The following is a 20,742-nucleotide window of genomic DNA, read 5'->3' as shown; positions in this document are numbered from 1 at the left end:
TATCTTTCCTTTTCTCCTTTGCTTTTTGCTTCTCTTCTTTTCCCAGCTATTTGTAAGGCCTCCTCAGACAGCCATTTTGATTTTTTGCATTTCTTTTCCATGGGGACGGTCTTGATCCCTGTCTCCTGTACAATGTCACGAACCTCTCACCATAGTTCATCAGGCACTCTGTCTATCAGATCTAGTCCCTTAAATCTATTTCTCACTTCCACTGTATACTCATAAGGGATTTGATCTAGGTCATACCTGAATGGTCTAGTGGTTTTCCCTACTTTCTTCAATTTAAGTCTGAATTTGGCAATAAGCAGTTCAGGATCTGAGCCACAGTCAGCTCCCGGTCTTGTTTTTGCTGACTGTGTAGAGCTTTTCCATCTTTGGCTGCAAAGAATATAATCAATCTGATTTCGGTGTTGACCATCTGGTGATGTCCATGTGTAGAGTCTTCTCTTGTGTTGTTGGAAGAGGGTAACTGCTATGACCAGTGCGTTCTCTTGGCAAAACTCTATTAGCTTTTGCCCTGCTTCATTCTGTACTCCAAGGCCAGATTTGCCTGTTACACCAGGTGTTTCCTGACTTCATACTTTTGCATTCCAGTCCCCTATAATGAAAACGACATCTTTCTTGGGTGTTAGTTCTAAAAGGTCTTGTAGGTCTTCATAGAACCGTTCAAGTTCAGCTTCTTCAGCGTTACTGGTCGGGGCATAGACTTGGATTACCGTGTTACAGTAGTATACATAACTATATTCTGTGTCATTTTTAACACCACAAACTGGAAATAAATTGAAATTCCATCTTCAGGATACAAGTTAAATTATGGTACTGTCATGTAATATACATCTGATGCAAGGTGTTCGACATTTTCTGATATGCAATAATTATTAAAATATATCATTACATTCTGACTTCATCTCCTTGCACTCTTGTCTTTCTTACTCTACACTTCACTCACTCTGGCCTCTTTACTCTTCCTTAAATAACAAAGCACACTCTTAGACTAGGGCTTTTATTCTTTTCCTTCTGCCTGGAACACATTTTCCCTAGATGCTTCCTCTCAGTTTATTCAGGTCTCTGTTCTTATATGATTAGACAGGTCTTCACTGACTTCCCTATCTAACACAATCCTATTTCTCTATCCTTACAATCTTGCCCCTTACCCTGTTTTACTTCTCTTCACAGTATGTAATACTGCCTGATGTTTGGTTTAGCTGCTTATTATGTGTCTCCCCTGACACAAGAATTGTCAGCTTCAATGGACTTTATTAAGTTTGTTCTCACATGTATCCTCAATGCTTACAACAAAGCTTCCACTGTGAGTCAAAGTATTTTTCATTTGAATGACTAAAAGCCATGCATGCATTATACTATATGCACAGTTTTAGAAAAATCCTCAAAAACTAGTAATAGCAGTTATCTCTAATGGGGTGACCTGGGTGGGTGAAGAGCAGTGATGACTTATTAGAATACATATATGCTTTATCACAGTTTGAATTTTTAACTATGTACATTCCCTAAAAACATAAAAAATTAAAAATTTAGGAAAATATATGTCTAAAGAATATCCTAATTTAATGTGTTGCCCCTTTTAGTATTTTCTAACTTTATATAGGCACCTTTCTAAACAAAATTTATTATGCATTAAACTTTTGATTGGTCAGTCCAATGAAAAGCCAGATAAGATTTTGACAGAAGTATCAGAAAGTAGTTACAGTCAGGCATGCACTTAAGATGAGTATTTTAATCATTATATGCTTTTATAAAGATTAGAAATATGCCATCATGTTAGCTATGATTTCTTCTCATTAGACACCTAAGATGTTTTTCCACTTCCTTAAACTTTTATCTTTCACATTAAGCATAAATTATCTCTATAATCAGAAAAAATATATAACCTTTAAAAAATATTCTATTTTTCAGTAAAATAAAGTAAAAATTTAAATTTAGAAGAATTCCTTTTTAACCAATACAGAAATATTTTCTATATATGTGACCTTAACATAAAATGAAGAAAGGCATTTCAGATGTAATCAACATGTTCCATAAGAATTTCAAAATATAATTCTATACCAAAATGTCTAAGTATGATATTAATTTTTATCCAATATCCTTGTTCCTTGTATAATTTCTTACTCTTCTTGCTTGACATACAATCAGTATATATCTATGGTTATTTTACAGGCAGGAGACAACTGTGCAAATATTCTTTTGAACAATTTTAAACATTTTAAATTCTTTTAAAACCTTTAATTTTCCTATTCTCTTTCTACTTGTTTCTTCCTCTAGAACTCTAATTCTTATCACTTTAGAATACCTCATTTTATAGAAGACATATCTTACAACAATTTTAAATTTATTTAAGTGTTTTTCATTGACTCTGTGAAATATAGATACATTCCCAAAGAAAATTCCACTTTCATAGAATCATAGAATTGCAAAGCCTAAAGTAACTTCAAGCAATTTTTGTTTCAGGCATGTGAGATATTATCATTCCAACTACACAGATGCAGTAAATAAAGCCTAGAAAGTTGAGAAAGTTATTCAAGCTTATCTAGCTATTTAGTGATAAGAGTGAAAAGATATCAGGACAAAGTCCTCTTGTTTTTCATTGCAGCACTCTTTCTACTATGATGAAGACCAAGTTTTAAATCTGAGAGGAAAAGGAGTGAGATGGTAACTAGGTCCACAGTATGCCGAGTGATCTCACATCCAGAAATTCTTTCCATCATTGCCCTCTGTTGATATTTCCAAGACTACAAATGTCTTCCCTACGTGTTAAAGGCAGCAAGGAACCTAGCAATATACTCTATCTTGGCCTCAGCTGGCTATAAGCAGAAAACGTAAATTCCTCACTGGAAGTCTGTGAAGCCAATATAATTATATTAATTGTAGCACTGAAAATAAGCTACCCTATTTTTTTTATGTTTATTAGAAACTACATCCGTTAATGCATGAGTTCTGTACAGTGTATCAGAGTTCTACTTCTCAATTTTGTAAAATAACAATTTAAAATTATTGACATCAATGGTAAAATAAACTACATAAAAACAGTAATGTAAGATACATCTTACTAGCATAAAGGAATAACACAGTATGTCATCAGACTCCAAGTATTCCTGAAAAAAGTTATGGTATAGAAGTTTTTCATTTAACAAAAAAAAACAACTGATAGGAAAACTGTGTGTTTTCAGTTACATTGTTATTAAGAACTATAAACATATCACTGCATACAATTCTCATGATTTTAAAAAGTACATACCAACAGTTTTTTGCCGTACGATACTCCTTGCCTTTTCTGTGCCTGGTGAACCAGTGGTTGTTGCACTTCTCTGCCTCATTGGAGCTTGGCCAGGCTGATCACGACTCCATCCTCTAGAAAACGACTTGTCAACTGAAACTTTCTGAAATTCATGTCCCACTCCTAGAAATGCAGATGTTCAATTTTAGTGCACTGTCACCTCATCAATAACTGTATCAAATTATGTATGCCATTCTGCCTCAGATTCTTAGGTTTACTCATAAAGTAACTAGATAACATGCTTGTGTACTGAAAGGGTTTTCTGAAATTTATCATGTAAAAATCACTCCAAAACTGAGGCACATTTTTAAAAATACACCATCAACAATAAGTAATAATAAATCCTCTGCCACCCACTTGTTTCATGTGGAAGTGAACCATTTGGACAAGCAAAAAAGGATAGAAAATGAACTAACCAAAATCCATCCTGTGAAGGAAATTACTCTATCTTTACCTGCCAATAATAGCCACTTGGGAAATAAACAGTCCAGGAAAAAGTAGTTTGGTCACATACTTAACACTCTGGACTGTTAAGTATGAAATGTGACTCATGTAATCTCTAGATAGCAACTAATTATTAATAACGAAAAATCCTAGCAAACTCAGTATTATAAAAGTCTTCCCTTGTGGCTGGGTAGGTAAGGAATCTGCCTGCAATGCAGGAGACCAAGGTTCAATCCCTGGGTCAGGAAGATCCCCTGGAAAAGGAAATGGCAACCCGCTCCAGTATTCTTGCCTGAAAAATCCCATGGACAGGGGAGCCTGGCAGGCTACATCCATGGGGTCACAAGAGTCAGATATGACTTAAGTGAAAAAGCACTATTACCAGTATTATAAAGACATGTTTCTTTGATATAATCACTATGTTACTGTCCCTCTCCAGCTTTTTAACATTAGACAGATATATAATCCATAGTCAAGGAATGTTTGCTTTTAGTCAAAACTAAGGAAATGCTTTCAAAAGAATTTCTCAAGTACTTCTTTTCGAATACAGTAACATGAAATAACCTTCTAAGTTTTAATAAAAATATGTGTATGATAAAAAGGAAGAGTGTTTTATAATTTTTCAGTTTGGTTAATTGTTAAAAAATAAAATATTTAAGAGTCTGAACTAACTTTATTAGATATGCACAGAATAACATACAAAATACTTTATTCCTCATCAAAATTACCACTGAATTTAAGGCTCTTCAAGAACAGTTACAAGGTACGTACATGTTTCACTATTGAAAATTTTTAACCTTCAGGGTAAATTAAGGAGGGAATAATTAAGAGAAATATGACTTTCACTTTCACTCCTCTCCCTGGCTTGATACTCCCAGACCAAATTATTTAAACAAATTTATATGAAGCATCTCTGTGAACAACTCTTACCTTTCCCTTTGTGCTTTTTTTGTTTCTGTTCACTCAGCTTATCCAATGGTAAATCACTGAGATCCAAACTATATAAATTTCTAGCTAAAACTTTAGTTAGTGTCTCCATAGTCAGCGACCATTCAGTGGCTAACTCTTCCCAATAGGTCAACGATGACAATACTGAGAGCAAGTCATCCCAAAGTTCTCGAGAGATGTACACATTTAGATTTGCTTTAATCCAGGCAACTATAAGAGTCTATAAAGGCAAATAACCAGAAATAATAATGAAATATGTTCAAAATCAATTATTAAAAAATTATCCCCAAACTAGTAGAACTTTAAATCATATAATATCCATGATATCCTTTCTTTGTACATAATACTTATAAAAGTAACACATGCACTCATTAGCGTCTACTCCAAATTTCAACAGCTGGCAATTTCCAACATTCTAGCATTAGGACAAGTTACCAAAACTGAAAAGAAATCTCCCTAAAGTTTAACTACCCTTCATGGTAGATTACATTAATGTTAAGTACACGTTGTTCAAAAAGAGATAAGTCTCCACATTAGTAAAGTTTGAAATAACTGAGCAGTTAGTTACTGAACTAACTACTGACTACTAACATTCTCAAATTAAAGATTGGAATCACTAACTACACAATTTGAATATTCTAAAAGAAAAAGTTACCAGAGATGTATTTAACTTACTGATATATGTTTCTGAAAATTTGTATGTAAACTTGAAAGATAAAATTAAATTTGATTTTAAAGACACCAGTGGAATTAAAGATGTTCCTTTAATTCAATCATAGAATCAAATTCAATCATAGAATAAAAAACTTATTTATAAAAGGGCAGAAATTACTGATCAGACTATATACCCTTGAGACTTTACAGAATTCTACTCAAGATAAAATCCTACTGAAGAAACAGTCACAAAATAAGTTTTTAAAAGCGTAACTCAACAAATTTTACATAAGTTTAACATTAAACATAAAGATAAAAATAAGCAGAGTTTATGATATAAAACAGTAAACTAGTGCTTTCCATTCCATTCAGAGAACAAAAATATTATTCCATATAGCAAGCTAAAATTATATCACCCAATAGCACTCACCATTGGGTTAGTTCTAATGATGAGGGGGGGATAAAAGACTAATGAAGTCAAGAGGAATTTAAATAATAAATGTAGATGATTTGAAAGACTTATTCACTATCACCACAGAATTTTAGGTAAACTAGCACTATTAAATTAAAAAATATTAAATTGAAAAGCTACACTAAATGGCCAAGAATTAGATCTGAGATAGCTTTTATCCTTGATATTAAGAGCCATTTTATCCATGTGTTTATATTTAATGTCTTGTCTTTAAAAAAACATTATTTTGCTTTCTGTTTTCCAAATAATCTATTACACATGTAAAGTCAGTATTCTATCCTTGGGCTGGAAAACACAACATGTAATTACTATATTATCAGCTACTACTGATACTTCAAATGAAGACTTAAAGAGAATAAAGTCTTACAGTATACCGGGGTGGGAAAGAATCTTTATTTACTTTTTTTTTTTAAACTACAGAACTTAAAAGGAAGTTTTGTTTTTCTAACAATGCCAGAGACTTGGAAACTCATAAAGCAAACAATTAAATCGTTACCACAAAGCCTTCTGGCAGCTTTTTGCAATCATACGAAAAGTGTACCCCACAAGAGATAAAGTAAATGTCATCAGTTTAACACTTTTTTCACAGGCCTGATTGGTATTTCATCTATTCTGCTAGGCTGTTAATTTGTATGTATGGCAAACATACTATTTAGATACGCAACTTTTATTTGGCTCTACAAAAGATCCTTTAATATGATTTCTGATTTAAAGCTTTTTTCCCCTAGGAAACAAGTTCAAGGCTCAATGAATCTTAAGAAAAAATACATATCTATCCACCTATTTATCTATCTATTTATTTATTTATTTTTATTGCCTGGAAAAGTGGTCCTGCAAGTCGACCTGCCAAAGTCATATTTTTTTTCCCCTGGAACTGCAGAAAAGCTTGTGATGGCATCTTCAGTACAGACTCCGTGACTCTGAGCAACACAAGCAGCATCTGTTCCCTTAAAGTAAAAAAATTAATTAATGTTTCCTTCTGGCATATGTTTGCTTTTGGTTAATGAATAACTTTGAAATTAATACTCGCTATAAAAATGGTATTATCTTTCAATAATTCAAATACCAAATATCTTTCAAAATTTCAGAATTCTTTAAATAGTAAAATATAAATTTTCATTTTACAAACCTACACCAGCCATTTTCCAGCCATAATACCTCTCCATCAAATAAAAATTTATACAAAAGCTGATGAATTAGGGGTTAGAATACGGCGACAGCTCCCATCCCCCCACCCCACAAATCAAGCAGTGACCTTACAGAGCTGTCTGAAGAACACTCATCTGTCTTTACAATCCAGTTCTACCTTGATGCCTGTCTACCTCATCCATCTTTACAACATGGAGAAACTACATTTCTAGAATTGTACCAGGTTCAATTTCGGAGAAGGCAATGGCACCCCACTCCAGTACTCTTGCCTGGCAAATTCCATGGACGGAGGAGCCTGGTAGGCTGCAGTCCATGAGGTCGCTAAGAGTCAGACACAACTGAGAGACTTCACTTTCACTTTTCACTTTCATGCACTGGAGAAGGAAATGGCAACTCACTCCAGTGTTCTTGCCTGGAGAATCCCAGGGACGGGGGAGCCTGGTGGGCTGCCGTCTGTGGGGTCACAGAGAGTTGAACATGACTGAAGTGACTTAGCAGCAGTAGCAGCAATTTCAAAAACTGCATGATACTTTAAGACTAAAAGATCACAATGAGCCTGACGAGAAAGCCAGGATCATTGCTCCACTGCTTCTTTCTGTTCTTTCCAGTTTGAGCATCTTTTAACTCTTTATCCTTGATGTGTACTGCAAGTCACCCAATCCTATTATATTATCCTTACCATGCCTCTCTTTCCTTAATGCTTAATATTAAGACCATAAAACTACCTTATTTGCACCTGGTAATTCAAAAACTGACTGAACCACATGCCAAAAAAAAAAAAAAGTCTGACAAGGGGATTTCAGGCAGGTATATAGACAGACTAATAGCCCAAGTCTCTATCACAGCTTCCTCTTCTTTGGGTTGTCTGAAGGCCCATTCCAGGCACAGCAATATGTGGGACAGTCCTGTGAGAAGTGTGCCAAAGGCAGCAAGAGATCCCAGATGTAGGTATCATGGTTTTCTGGGAAGTGAGGGCAGAATTAAATATAAAAGTATCACTTAATGAACAATATCTGAACTTATTAACAAATATATATATTCAGCTCATAAAGTAAAAATCAGAGGTAATGTATTTGTAACCTTTAGGCTTCCAGTTTCACAATATGAAACAAAAAACCATTTTAAGTCAACTACACATTCAATAAATAATGGGATTTTCCAAGTAAATCTTTCTGATTTGTGGTCCAACTCCAATTCACTCATATATTATTAGATAACTTCACTTTATAATACAATAATGATTTTAATTATAAAGTCTTGTAAATTCAATGTAAATATGTGAGTAATTTTTCATAATGCTATGACTTCAAGGGAACTTACAAAAATTTTAAAATTGTGTTCCACATAGAAGTCTCTCACTTTAACCTGGCTCAAGACCATTGATTCAAAGCATATGAAAAGAAAAAAAGGGGAGGGACTAACAAAGAATGGTTCAAAGTAAAAGTTATTGGCTGACAATAACTTGGGCTCTGAAGTCAGAAGGACCACAGTTCAAACCAAAGCTGTGTGAACAATGATAAATTACTTAATTTCTTTGTGCCTAAGAATCACCATGCAAAATTATCTACCTCATGGGGTGCTACAAGGATTAAGAAAAAAATTAGATGTAAGAAGATTAAAAAGATGTGACACTGAAAAGTGCTCCAAATAAGTTAACAACAATAACTACTTCTAACTATGTCAATATGGATAACAAAAAGTTTTTTCAAAATAAAACTATTTTCCTATATGTAACAAAACAAACTAGGCATATTCTTTTACTAAGTACTCCCACTTTTAAAGAATGAGTCAAAAGAGGAAAATTATATACATAATAAGGATGTTCACTGTCCTTCTCTCCTCCAACAACAAAATAAGTAACTATACATCCAGCAAGAAGTGGTTAGTTAAGGTTTGGTACATACAGATGGCATAACACTATGTGACTCTATGTGGTTTGGTGAACCAAACGTTCACCAAAGGACAAACAATGATTACCTATAGAGAATGAGCTTCTGGGAAACTTCTATTTTCTTTCTATTTGTTTGAATTTTACAATGCACAAGTATCTTGACAAAAACTGAAGAACTGCTCTTCTCATCTAAAAGTCCTCTTTTTTCTTTCAATTAAATTTTTATAGAGTATCCATAATATATGGTACTATGCTAAGAAATGTAGGAAATATAAAAACAAGACAACCAGTATATACCTTTTAGAGCATCTTAATTCAGTGAGGTAAACAGACATGTATAGAAGTAATTTTGGAACTAAGATAATTTTGAAAAGATCTACAACATAGGTGATGCTATTTAACCATCTCATTCTCATCTCTGTTGTAGATCTTATCAAAATCATCTTAGTTCCTAGAATATTTGTATAAATGTCCATCACCAACTGAATGGACATAATTTGAGCGAACTCCAGGAGATGGTGAAGGACAGGGAAGCCTGGCATGCTGCAATCCAGAGGTTTGCAAAGAGTCAGACACGACTTAGTGACTGCAAAACCACAAAACAACAGAGGTAAAAACACAGAATGAGAGGAAGAGAACTGAAAGAGGAAGAATATGTGAGGAAAGGAAGGCAGAATCTAAGGATAGTTACGGTAACAACAGGAAAAGATGACAGGAATTAGATTCTCTTAAGAGACTGCTTAAGAGAGAGCAATCTGATAAAGCTGGCAGGTAGGATCGTATCCTGCAGGACAGAATTAAAGCTTGAGAAAGAGCTAGAAGAGTAGTCAGGAGCCTGACTGTACAGGGCCTTGAATATCAGTTGAAGAATCAGGCATTCATACATTCAAACATTTATTTAATCATTTACTCAAACATACATAAATTCATTTATTCATTCATGCATGCCAGTATTCATTCCTGGGGGAGGCCATCACATGCCCACTTTAGCAAGATAAACAAAGGGATCTTGTAAAGTTTGATCAAAGATGTTTGAGATAAAGTGAAGGAGACCGTTGTTGCCATCATGATTACTACCTAAAATATTATAGTCATTCATTCATTCAATAATGGAAGCCTGTACAATATTGTTACCAGCCCTGTTCACAGACACTATTCCTCTAGAATTTACTATATGCATAAACACTATAAAAAACAGAAAAGCATTTTTTTACCAAGTCTTTTTATCCATTGATACTTGCACAACCATGAACCGATAAATGTTAAGAATTCGTTTACACATATCTGTGTGCTCATCCAGAAGACTTTTTATCTCATTTGCAGGTTCAAGAAGAAATATGTTTGAAGAGTTTATAATAAACACCTAAGATAAAAGAAATCATAAGCTGTTTGTTACAAAATTTAAAGGGAAAAAATTCAAGATGCTAGGTGATCTACAACAAACTTAAAAGCATTAGACTGTAGGTTAATTCTAGTCTTGCTTCTACCACCAGCTTGATATGGAAAATTTAAGTTCATTAAATCTATTTTTATGTTTATCTAGACAAATATACAATTACTAGCAGGCACTGAAAGAAAATAAACCGAGTGAAAAACAGCAATATTTAAAAGTGAGGCTTTAACATAATAACCTTATTGTTGTCATAAAATGGAAAGAATAAAAAAATAAAAACAGTTTAGGATAAAAGAGGATAGATACCTCAATCAAGATGATAGATGATACCTCAATCAAGGTGAACTTTCTGAATGAGTTGTTCAAAATCACCTATTTTCTTTTTGCATGTTTATTGATTACGTGTGCATATGTTTTGTTAATAACAGACTATATATTACAGTACTATAATCAGGATCCATCAATATGTATCTTTAATTTTAAATTTATTATAATATCATTAATTATACTTTGTTATAGAGGACAAAGTTGTTATATTAGTGACAGGTAAGTGCAAAGGTTCTCAAAACACTCTGGAGGAATAGAACATTACATTTATTGTCAACCAAGGACATTTACATCTTCCATACCCATAATTTTGATTTAAATTCCCTGTATGAACTCTGTAACAAAATACAGCTGTAAAATCATGTAAGCAAAGAACACTTAAGGTAACTTTAAAATCGTGAAAAGAGCTGACTCTGTAGGTCTACCAACACTAAGAAAAGCAAAAGAGAGGCACAAATAACATTAGAAATAAAATAAGGATTTACCTACATACCCAGTAGAGAATTTTAAAATGATGGTTTCGTGAATAACTTTATGCCAATAAAACTTAAAATTTAATAAAATGGATTATATTTTGTAGATAAAACATAAACTGCCAAAACTGACTCAAGAAAAAACAGAAAAGAGGTACAGTACAAAGACAGTGAACTGCTAATCAAGGTATCCCTGATCCATCCCTAAACACCAGGCCTACGTTGCTTTGCAGGCAGAGTTTTGTCCAATCTTCCCAGAAAATGATCCCTATTTTACATAAAGTGTTTCAGAAACAAAAAAAGAAAAAAAAACTACCAAATTTATTTTCATAAAATTATAACCCAGTTATCAAAAACATAAGGACTATATAAAAAAGTAAGATACTTCAGAACATACAGATGAAAATCTTCAAAAAAGTAGCAATTCAACTCAAGCAAAATATAATACTTTATAATCAAGTAATATTAACCTCAGAAATGTAACAATGCCTTGACATCAGCAAAGTTTAATAATATAATGTACCCTTATCAACAGATTAAAATGGGAAAAGGTAGAATCATCACATTGCATAAAGAAAAGCATTTAGCACTTATTCATTTTTTTTTAATTTAGCACACTAAAAAAAAAAAGGTAAAATTTCTTAATCTGAAAAAGAGTATTTATCAGGAACTACAGCAAGTGTTTTAACAGCAACTGAACTTGGAGAAGGCAATGGCACCCCACTCCAGTACTCTTGCCTGGAAAATCCCATGGACGGAGGAGCCTGGTAGGCTACAGTCCATGGGGTCGCGAAGAGTTGGACATGACTGAGCAACTTCACTTTCACTTTTCCCTTTCATGCACTGGAGAAGGAAATGGCAAGCCACTCCAGTATTCTTGCCTGGAGAATCCCAGGGACGGCAGAGCCTGGTGGGCTGCTGTCTATGGGGTCGCACAGAGTCAGACACGACTGAAGCGACTCAGCAGCAGCAGAACTTGAAAAGTTCTGCCTGAACCTGAATACATGGAAGTAGTGCCAAAAGTCAAGAACAAGACAAGGATTCATCACTATCATCTCATTGTCCCGGGAAACCCAGTAAGTAAAGGAAGTGACAGGAAGCAGAAAATGAATATAAATAAGGATGACTTAAAACAGAAAAGACAAAGGTCAACTATGTGGCAACCTGGAAGAAAAATGTTCCTAAGAAAAGGAAAAGCAAGTTTAAATGACCTGAAGTGAGAGCCAGCCTAGCATACGTGAGGAATACCAAGTATAGAGTGAAGTGAGGAAGGGGAAAAGCAGTGGGAGGTACGTTGAGAAATAGCCAGAGCACATAAAGCAGAGCTTCTTATACTGCCAGTGGTGAGGTACAGGTTTCCCCTTCAGTCTTTTGCAGACCAATCCTATTGTAAAATCCAATTTTAAAAAATGAATAGGAAAAAGGAAGTGAGAAAAAGACATGCAAAATACAACCCCAAACTTCTCATCAGAATCAAGGGATATTAAATGATTTAAGTTTCTAAACTTTCACTCTCAATTTTGTAACTACCTGTGGGCTGGCACTAGTCTGTGGACCACATTCTTTGAGGAGCAATGATGTAAAGGCTTGACAGATCACTGGGAAGAACTCAGTGATAATGAAAAGTCACCAGAGGCTTTGGAACAGAAAAATGACATGATCTGATTTATGGGATCCCTCTGGCTATTGGGTTGAGAATATACCAGGGTGATGGCAGGTGCAAGACCAGAAGCAAGAATAGTAATTAGAAATTTATTGCAATATTCCAGATGAAAGATTATTGAGGCTTGAACACAAGAGGTAGTGTGAGTGCTGAACAGTAGTCAAATTCTATATACATTCTGAAAGTTGACAGGATTTGTTGTCAACTTAGATATAAGATATAAAACAAACACAGGAAATAAGATGGCCTGAGCAACTGGAAAACAGAGCTGCCATCAAATGAAATGAGAAAAACTGCAGGAAGACCATGTTTGTTGAACAAGATAAGTCAAGTTTTAGATACGTCAAATTTAAGATGTCTATTAGATAGTCAAGTGAAGATGACAACTTGGCATTTGAATATTTGCGTTTAGCACTCTCAAGAGTTCAGATAATAAGTCTCAGACTAGAAATAAAAAGTATAAGTTGCAGTATATAGATGACACTTAAAGCACTAGGAATGGATAAGATCAATAAGACATCAGTAAGTTTACATAGAAAAGAGAGCCAAGAACTGGTTCCTGGGTACTTCAACGTGAAACGTTCAGAAATATTTTGAAAAATAGTTAAAAAAAAAAAAAAAAGAAACCAGAAACCTGAGAAGTAGCCAGTGAGTTAGGAGAAAATAGAAAAACAGGAGGGTATGATATTCTGAAGGCCATTTGAAGAATGGCTTTAACAGAGAAGAATGATCTACTCTGTAAAATCCTGACAAATCTGGTAAAATCAGGATTGAAAAACTCCATTTGATTTAACAATGGAGAAGTCACATGTGGCTTTGACAAGAACAGTAAGATTTAAAAAATGAATAAATACAATGAACTAAAAATCAGTAACAAAAAAAAAACCCAAATGAATAATGGAAAAACATATTAATAGGCCATACACAAGAAAAGATGCTCTATTTCAGTAGTGATAAAGGAAAAGCAAATTAAAACAGGGAAATACAAACTAAAAAGAATAACATTTCATATACACAGGAGCAGCAAAAATTAAAATGTGACAATATAAGCTATGAGGAAGAGACAAGGAAATGAGAACTTATAAGCACTACTTAAGGGAATGTAAAATATTATAATCATGCTGAAGAACAATTTGGCAATTAATAGTTAAGTAAAACTGATAACGTACAAATGCTTCAACCCAGCAATTCCACTTCTACATATATATCCTAGAGAAATTGTCCAACATGTACTCAAAAGTACATGTATATGAATGTTCAATGCAGCATTATCTGGAATACTGAGAAACTGGAAACCACCTTAAAAAACCAACTTAAAAAACCATCAACACATACACACAAAAACCACCAACAGAAAAATGATTAAGTAAAATGCAAAATAATCATAAATTGTAATACCACAAAGTAGTTTTAAATGAATTAACTATGGCTATATATCAACAAGAAATCTCAAAAACATAATGGATAATGTAAAAAGTTGCTGATGACAGTATACCATGACACAATTGATATAAATTTTGAAACTTGTAGGAAAAAATGCAATGTTTATCAATATACATTGACATGAAGGTTAAGGAAAAAACAACATTAATAGGGCATAACAGTAACTGATAACTGTGTGTGGTGAGTTCATTGTATTTAAAAAATTACACTGAAATACTGAAATATGTATTTGAAATAGTTAATGATTTTTATTTCATTTTATAAAAATTAACAAAAAGTGATCTACCTGCAAAACTGCCTGGGCACCAGCTCGTATGTTTTGTTCTATGGCTTCTTCAGAAGCATTATGAAGAACATCTTGGTAGGTGCCATTTTTAGGCCAAGTGGAATTTCGAACATGATCAGCAACATTGGTCCCATTTTCCTGAAGCAAAATATCAAGTTAATACTTTATCAATTAAAAATGCTGTGACAAGTCAGTAAATTGAAGAAGCAAATTGGAAAGTACTAGGTCCCTCTGTTAAACATCTTCTCAAAATAGAAGACAACCTATTTGTCTACAAAAGTAAAATATATGTACACTGTAAAAAAAAGTTCTCATTGACAAAAATATAAGGAAAAAAAAATCACCCAACAGGACCAGTCAGAAATTGTATTATTTTGGATACAGAGACATTTTTCTACCTATCTAATGTATAAACCTCCCCTCTTACACTTACACACTCAAAATGGGACTGTATTGGGCTTCCCTGGTGGTGCAGTGGTTAAGAATCTGCCTGCCAGTGCAGGGGACACAGGCTCCATCCCTGGTCTGGGATGATCCCAAATGACATAGAGCAACTAAGCCTGAGCACCACAATTTCTGAGACCATAAGCCAGAACTGCTGAGCCAGTATGCCTAGAGTCTGTGCTCCACAACAAGAGAAGCTGCTGCAATGAGAAGCCTGCACACCACAACAAAGAGTAGCCTCTGCCCCAACTCGCCACTAGAGAAAGTCCCAGCACAGCCAAATAAGTAAATAAATAGATCTTAAAAAGAATGAGATCGTATTATTTATAGCTTTGTAAAAGATAAATCCTCTCCTAAAGTAAATGCCAGAATCCAAATGACTTAAATAAAAGAAAATAGCTTCTATTTATCCTACTTAAGAAAAATAAAATTCCTGTTATCCAAAGATAAATAAATACTGACACTTCAAACCATCAATACTGCAGCTGTCTGCCTGAGTATTGGCTGTCAAAGTCCTGTTGATTAAGGAGCTCCCTCAGTTAAACAGAAATTTCACTCAATGTTGTTCTTTTTTTTTAAAGTTTCTAATTTCTTTCTGCTTTTGGTCACTCAATAGTATCTTCAATTTTTTTTTTTTTAGTATTCTGCCTAGAGCTTACAATTTTAATATATGGGAGATTTGGTCTAATCAAACTATTGTTTCATTACCAGAAGCAGTATTGGAACTAAGCTCTGAGTAGCCAATACAATATTACACTGTTCTCTTAAGCTCCATACTTCTCGATCAGGTATCTTCGGGACAGTTCTTCCTGAATGACCCATAAGCACCTCAAATTCAAGACACTTAAAAGTAAATTTATACAAGCATACTCTCCTCATTTCTACCAATCCTAATATAGCCTCCTTGGACATAATCACCACACTTGCACTTATTTTCACTCCTGTTCACGTGTGAATGCAACTAACTTGGTTGCAAAAGAAAAAGCCTGGGATACCTTCTCATTCCTCATATATAATTAATCATCAAAACATTGATTTCACCATCAGAGGAGCTCATAAATCTGTCTTCTCCCTTATATTCCCACTGCAACTGCCACTGTCCTCTATCAGGTGCCTTTTATCTCCTTCTGGTACTTCCTAGCTAGTGTCCTTGCCTCCAGACTGGCCTCCAATCTATCTTCCATTTTAAGCTTGGTATGAGCCTTCTGAGATTTGTTAACTATCCATGCCATTTTTCTATTCAGTCTTTCCAGTGTCTAGAATGTAATCAAAGTCCATCATGATAGCACACAAGTTACTAAACAGGGTCTAGTTCTTGTCTATCTCACATTTTTTATCACTCTCAATCACCGACTCTTAGCTACAGCCAAATAAAAGTATTTTCAGTGTATGTACTACAGCATCCACTTTGATTTAGTCTCATGGTTTTGTTTTGACCGAGATGCACACCTTGCAGTATCTTACTCACCCAACCAAAGCTGCATCTGGGCCCCAGCAGTGAAAGCACCCCATCCTAACCATTGGACCACCAGGGAATTACCACCACACTTTAAAATATTATACCTTTTGTAATACCATCCAATTTTGACCTAGACAATGACTGAAAGAATCAGAATACAATCCCTTTTAAAGTTGTGACATCAAAGAGCTTTGGGATAGAGTACTGAGATAACATATTATCTAAACTGTGAAATATAATTGACTGTTGAACAACACTGGGTGTAGGGCACCAACCCTTTGAGCAGTCAAAAATCTGCATATAACTTAACAGTTGGCTCTCAATATTCACAGTTTCTCCGTTATCGACAGATTTAACCAACTATGGATTATGTGGTACTGTAATATTTACTATCGAAATAGATCCTCATATAAATGGACCCACACAGTTTAAACTCATGTTTTTCAAGGATCAACTGTATACTGAAAAGTATCTTTACCTTTGCATCTATCCCATATAAGCACACTTCTGTGAAAATCTTATCTATTAAACTTATACTAAAATACATAAGTCTTATTTTACCTCTTCTCTTTTTTCTCCTTCTTCCATTGAAATATCATGGTCTGTGACATTGTCAATGCATGGAAGGTCTGAAGAAGAGATCACAATTTCTTCAGGCTCTTGCATGAACAAAGGTTTTTCTTCTTGCTGGATCCATTCTTGATATACTTTTACCACTTTTCTCATAGCTGCTGCTTCGCAAATTGGTAATAAAAATGCCTAGTGAAAAAAAGAGAGAATATAATGATACCTTTTACTTTATTGCAAACTACTATACATTTCTATCTTAATAAAATGTGAGATATAAATGATTCTTAAAAAGCTAAAGTCAACCAATTCATTGTGAGAAAAAACCTTTTGTTTCCAAATAATCTGCAAATACATTAAGACAAATACTTTTGGTAGGTAGACATGGATTTCCAACCCTAGGAGCAAAGATTTGTTTCAATAGTGTTATTTCTGAATGAACATATTCCCTGTAACTGTGCTCCTATAAGTTTAATGTAAATACAACTTTTTATAATAAATCACATTTTTGTAGATTAAAATAAATTTTGATAAAAAGATTTTAATTAAAAAAACGCAACTCTAGAAAGCAATAAAAACACTATGTAACAAGGCAACTTAGCTTTTCACAACATATTGTTTAAAAAGGTAAGAGTTTTCTTCTGTCATTTTACTCACTTAAAATTTTACAAGCTAAATAATATGGCAAAAATATTTAGAAAGTTTAAAGGAATACCTTACAATTATCCTTTCCTTTCAGTGTTAAGTTTAAAAATAACATTTTCCTCAACACAAAAACATCACAGAAAAAAAAAGCTTTTTATACAATTCATACTTATAAAAATAAAGCAAGAAAAACACTCAGTCTCACTACTCAAAGTCCTTCCCTTATAATATTTGTGTTTATGTGTTAACATTTTTATTGTATTTTTTAACAAATAAAATTGGTATTCAACTTACTTGATTTGTTTTTGTATTTGTTTTACAATGATTATCTATAAATTTCAGCTATAAAAATCACAAAACCTTTACCTAAAACCTGATACTTTCTACTCTAGAATTATCTGCAAATATTTAATAACAATCATGGGGTCAAAAGACTATTTTATCTGACTGAAATTAGCCAAGAAAATAATGATGAAAAGTTCATGTGTAATATCAATAGGGTATTTCATGTTGTTTGGTAATCCTTTTATTTATTGCTATTATTGATTCCCTACAAAACTACATTAGTTGCTACTTTCCTCCATCTAACAAACCCATTCCCAAATTCTCATTCTCATGTTCTGACCGTTTAATGGTCAATGGCATAATTTTGATCATCACTGCCTGCTCTAAGACTATTTCACAACTGAAGCAACAGCTCAGAATTCCTTAAAAATATTAAAAGAAAAAACAAAAAAGCTCAATCTCCAAAACTTCTATTCTCAAATACTAAAAAATTTACTTAAAAATTAGCATGAGAATTCTCTGTATTTTCTGCTCATTTTTGTTTTGAACCTAAAGAGAGAAGTCACTCAGTCGTGTCCGACTCTTTGTGACCCCATGGACTGTAGCTGACCAAACTCCTCAGTCCATGGGATTTTCCAGACAAGAATACTGGAGTGGGTTGCCATTTCCTTCTCTAGGGGATGTTCCCGATTCAGGAATCAAACCCAGGTCTCCCGCATTGCAGGCAGACTCTTTACCATCTGAGCCACCAGGGAAGCCCTTGAACCTAAAACTGCTCTATAAAAATAAAGATTATTAATTTTAAAAATATTAGCTCCAGAGATATGATTTTCATTATTGCACAATTATCATGCTATATTCCAAGTGGCTGGATGTATCTATTAAAGACTAGAGTGAATACATATCACATTTTTCCTTATAGGCCACAATACTGATTTTGCCTACACACTAAATAAGGTTCTTGAGGAAAGATTGATCTTAGTCGTGGCTAAAAATCTGATGCATAAAAACTAGAGGGCCATTTTATACATTTACAATGAGAAATAGTTGTCTCAGACCAGAACGTTCAAATCCATGTGAGTGAGTGAAGTCGCTCAGTCGTGTTCGACTCTTTGTGACCCCATGGACTGTATGTAGCCTACCAGGCTCCTCCGTCCATGGGATTTTCCAGGCAAGAATACTGGAGTGGGTTGCCATTTCCTCCTCCAGGAGATCGTCCCGACCCAGGGATTGAACCCAGGTCTCTCGCACTGTAGGCAGACGCTTTACCGTCTGAGCCATCAGGGAAGTCAAATCCATATACTGGCACCTTAATCTTTCTACAAAGAAGTACCACTCACAATCAGATACAAGTGTTAATTGATAATAAGGGAATCTGTCATTATAGGCAAGAATATGTGAATCAACATTCAGCAAATTTTCTCTCCACAGTAGACCTATGAGGTCATCTCCACTTTTATGATTCTATGACCATAAAACTACATCAGAACCAGAAAACTACAGGGAGAAAGAATCAAAACAACAAGAGATAAAAAAAAATAAATAAAATATTTAATGGTATCACTTAAGGCAACCTGGTACATAGTTTTCTAATAGCTGGCTTAACCAATGGGATCTGATTTACCAGTAGCTAAGGCTCTCTTCTTTGGTGAAAAAACACTAACAAAACACGTTAGTCTCTGATTACTTTTTTAATGGGCTTCCATTATTAACCAACGCAGATTGTGACAGACACATTCTTTAAAATTTAACTAAATACAGTGAGCATTTAGCAGACCTGGGAATTTTTTGTCTCCTTAGAGACAGAGAGGTTAGAGACAAAAAGGTTAGAGACAAACCTCCTTGGAGACAAAGAGGTTCACATTTTGTCTCAGAATACTTAATTTAATATATGTTAACACGAATATTTCATTTTCCAAATTAAAAGAAGAGTAGAATTATTTACTTTTTTGTAAATCTCTTTAATGTTTAGCTTAATAGAAGACAGTTGGATTCTCTTATCTGCTTGCTTCCGCATTAAATCTGATACAATACCATATGTCAGGAATCCTGGGGAAAATTTCACTGTACACTTGTGAGAGAGCAACAGTGAAAAAGGTTTTGACCTTATGAACCTCAAAAGGTTCTGGGGATTTCTCAGGAGCCTCAGATTATACTTTGCCACCCACTGCCTTCAGAAAAAATTTTTTTACATATATATGTATATTTATATATTTTTAAATTACATACATCTAAATAAATCTGTGGTGCTTTTAAAGGTTAAACTCTTTATGTGTTTTACGTATCTCACATCAAAGTACCTGTGGCTCCTCACTGTCCTGCAAGTACTAACAACATACAGCACAAAGAATGGGTTTATTTATTAAATAAAGTGTTGATGTCTAGAGTATTATTATGCCTAATGCTATACTGAACTGAACTGAACTGATGGGATATGGAGAACAATTTTATCATTTCAAATGACCTGGGCATTTACACTTTACAGTTGTACCTTTCTTTTAAAGATACATAACATTATAGATACCCTCATCTGAGCTAGAACTCACAATCATTAAACTGGCCTAAAAAAAGTTATCACCTATATAACAAATTATCTCAAGACTTGGCTTCCAGAAATACATGTTAGCTCACAGCTAGCACTGACAAAGTGCCCAGCACTCAACAGTTACTGAGCTTCTTGATTAATTCACCAAATTTGATAATTCACCAAAATTCACTAAACAAATTCACCCAAATTTATTTGGTGCCTAACTCACTGCCAGGCACTATGGCTACAATGATGAATGAGTAAGATAAGTATTTACGGAGGGTAACAGAAAGATAAAAATTAAACAAACATTAAAAAATTTCTAAAACTCAGGAGAGATACTATGAAGGAGAGTACAGTTTTCAAAAACATCATTAAAA

At 34.0% G+C, this 20,742-nt stretch overlaps 1 protein-coding gene across 15 annotated transcripts in view; it reads right to left on the bottom strand.

Moving 5' to 3' along the window:
- RALGAPA1 (Ral GTPase activating protein catalytic subunit alpha 1) overlaps positions 1-20,742 on the bottom strand; it is a 205,752-nt gene that overhangs the window by 122,204 nt on the left and 62,806 nt on the right. For all 15 annotated transcript variants that reach the window (XM_081547902.1, XM_081547901.1, XM_081547900.1 and 12 more), the window contains exons 11-16: positions 16,900-17,097; positions 14,436-14,573; positions 10,065-10,213; positions 6,628-6,757; positions 4,667-4,904; positions 3,254-3,415 (exon numbers count right to left, since the gene is read on the bottom strand). In XM_081547902.1, coding sequence (XP_081404028.1) covers positions 3,254-3,415; positions 4,667-4,904; positions 6,628-6,757; positions 10,065-10,213; positions 14,436-14,573; positions 16,900-17,097 — 1,015 coding nt within the window. The remainder of the gene's footprint in view (positions 1-3,253; positions 3,416-4,666; positions 4,905-6,627; positions 6,758-10,064; positions 10,214-14,435; positions 14,574-16,899; positions 17,098-20,742) is intronic.

This window comes from Giraffa tippelskirchi, chromosome 12 (genome assembly GCF_054371585.1).
Source record: "Giraffa tippelskirchi isolate mGirTip1 chromosome 12, T2T-mGirTip1v1.2.pri, whole genome shotgun sequence".
NCBI lineage: Eukaryota > Metazoa > Chordata > Mammalia > Artiodactyla > Giraffidae > Giraffa > Giraffa tippelskirchi.
The sequence above is the reverse complement of the archived record's forward strand: the minus strand, read 5'-3'. Positions and strand labels throughout refer to the sequence as shown.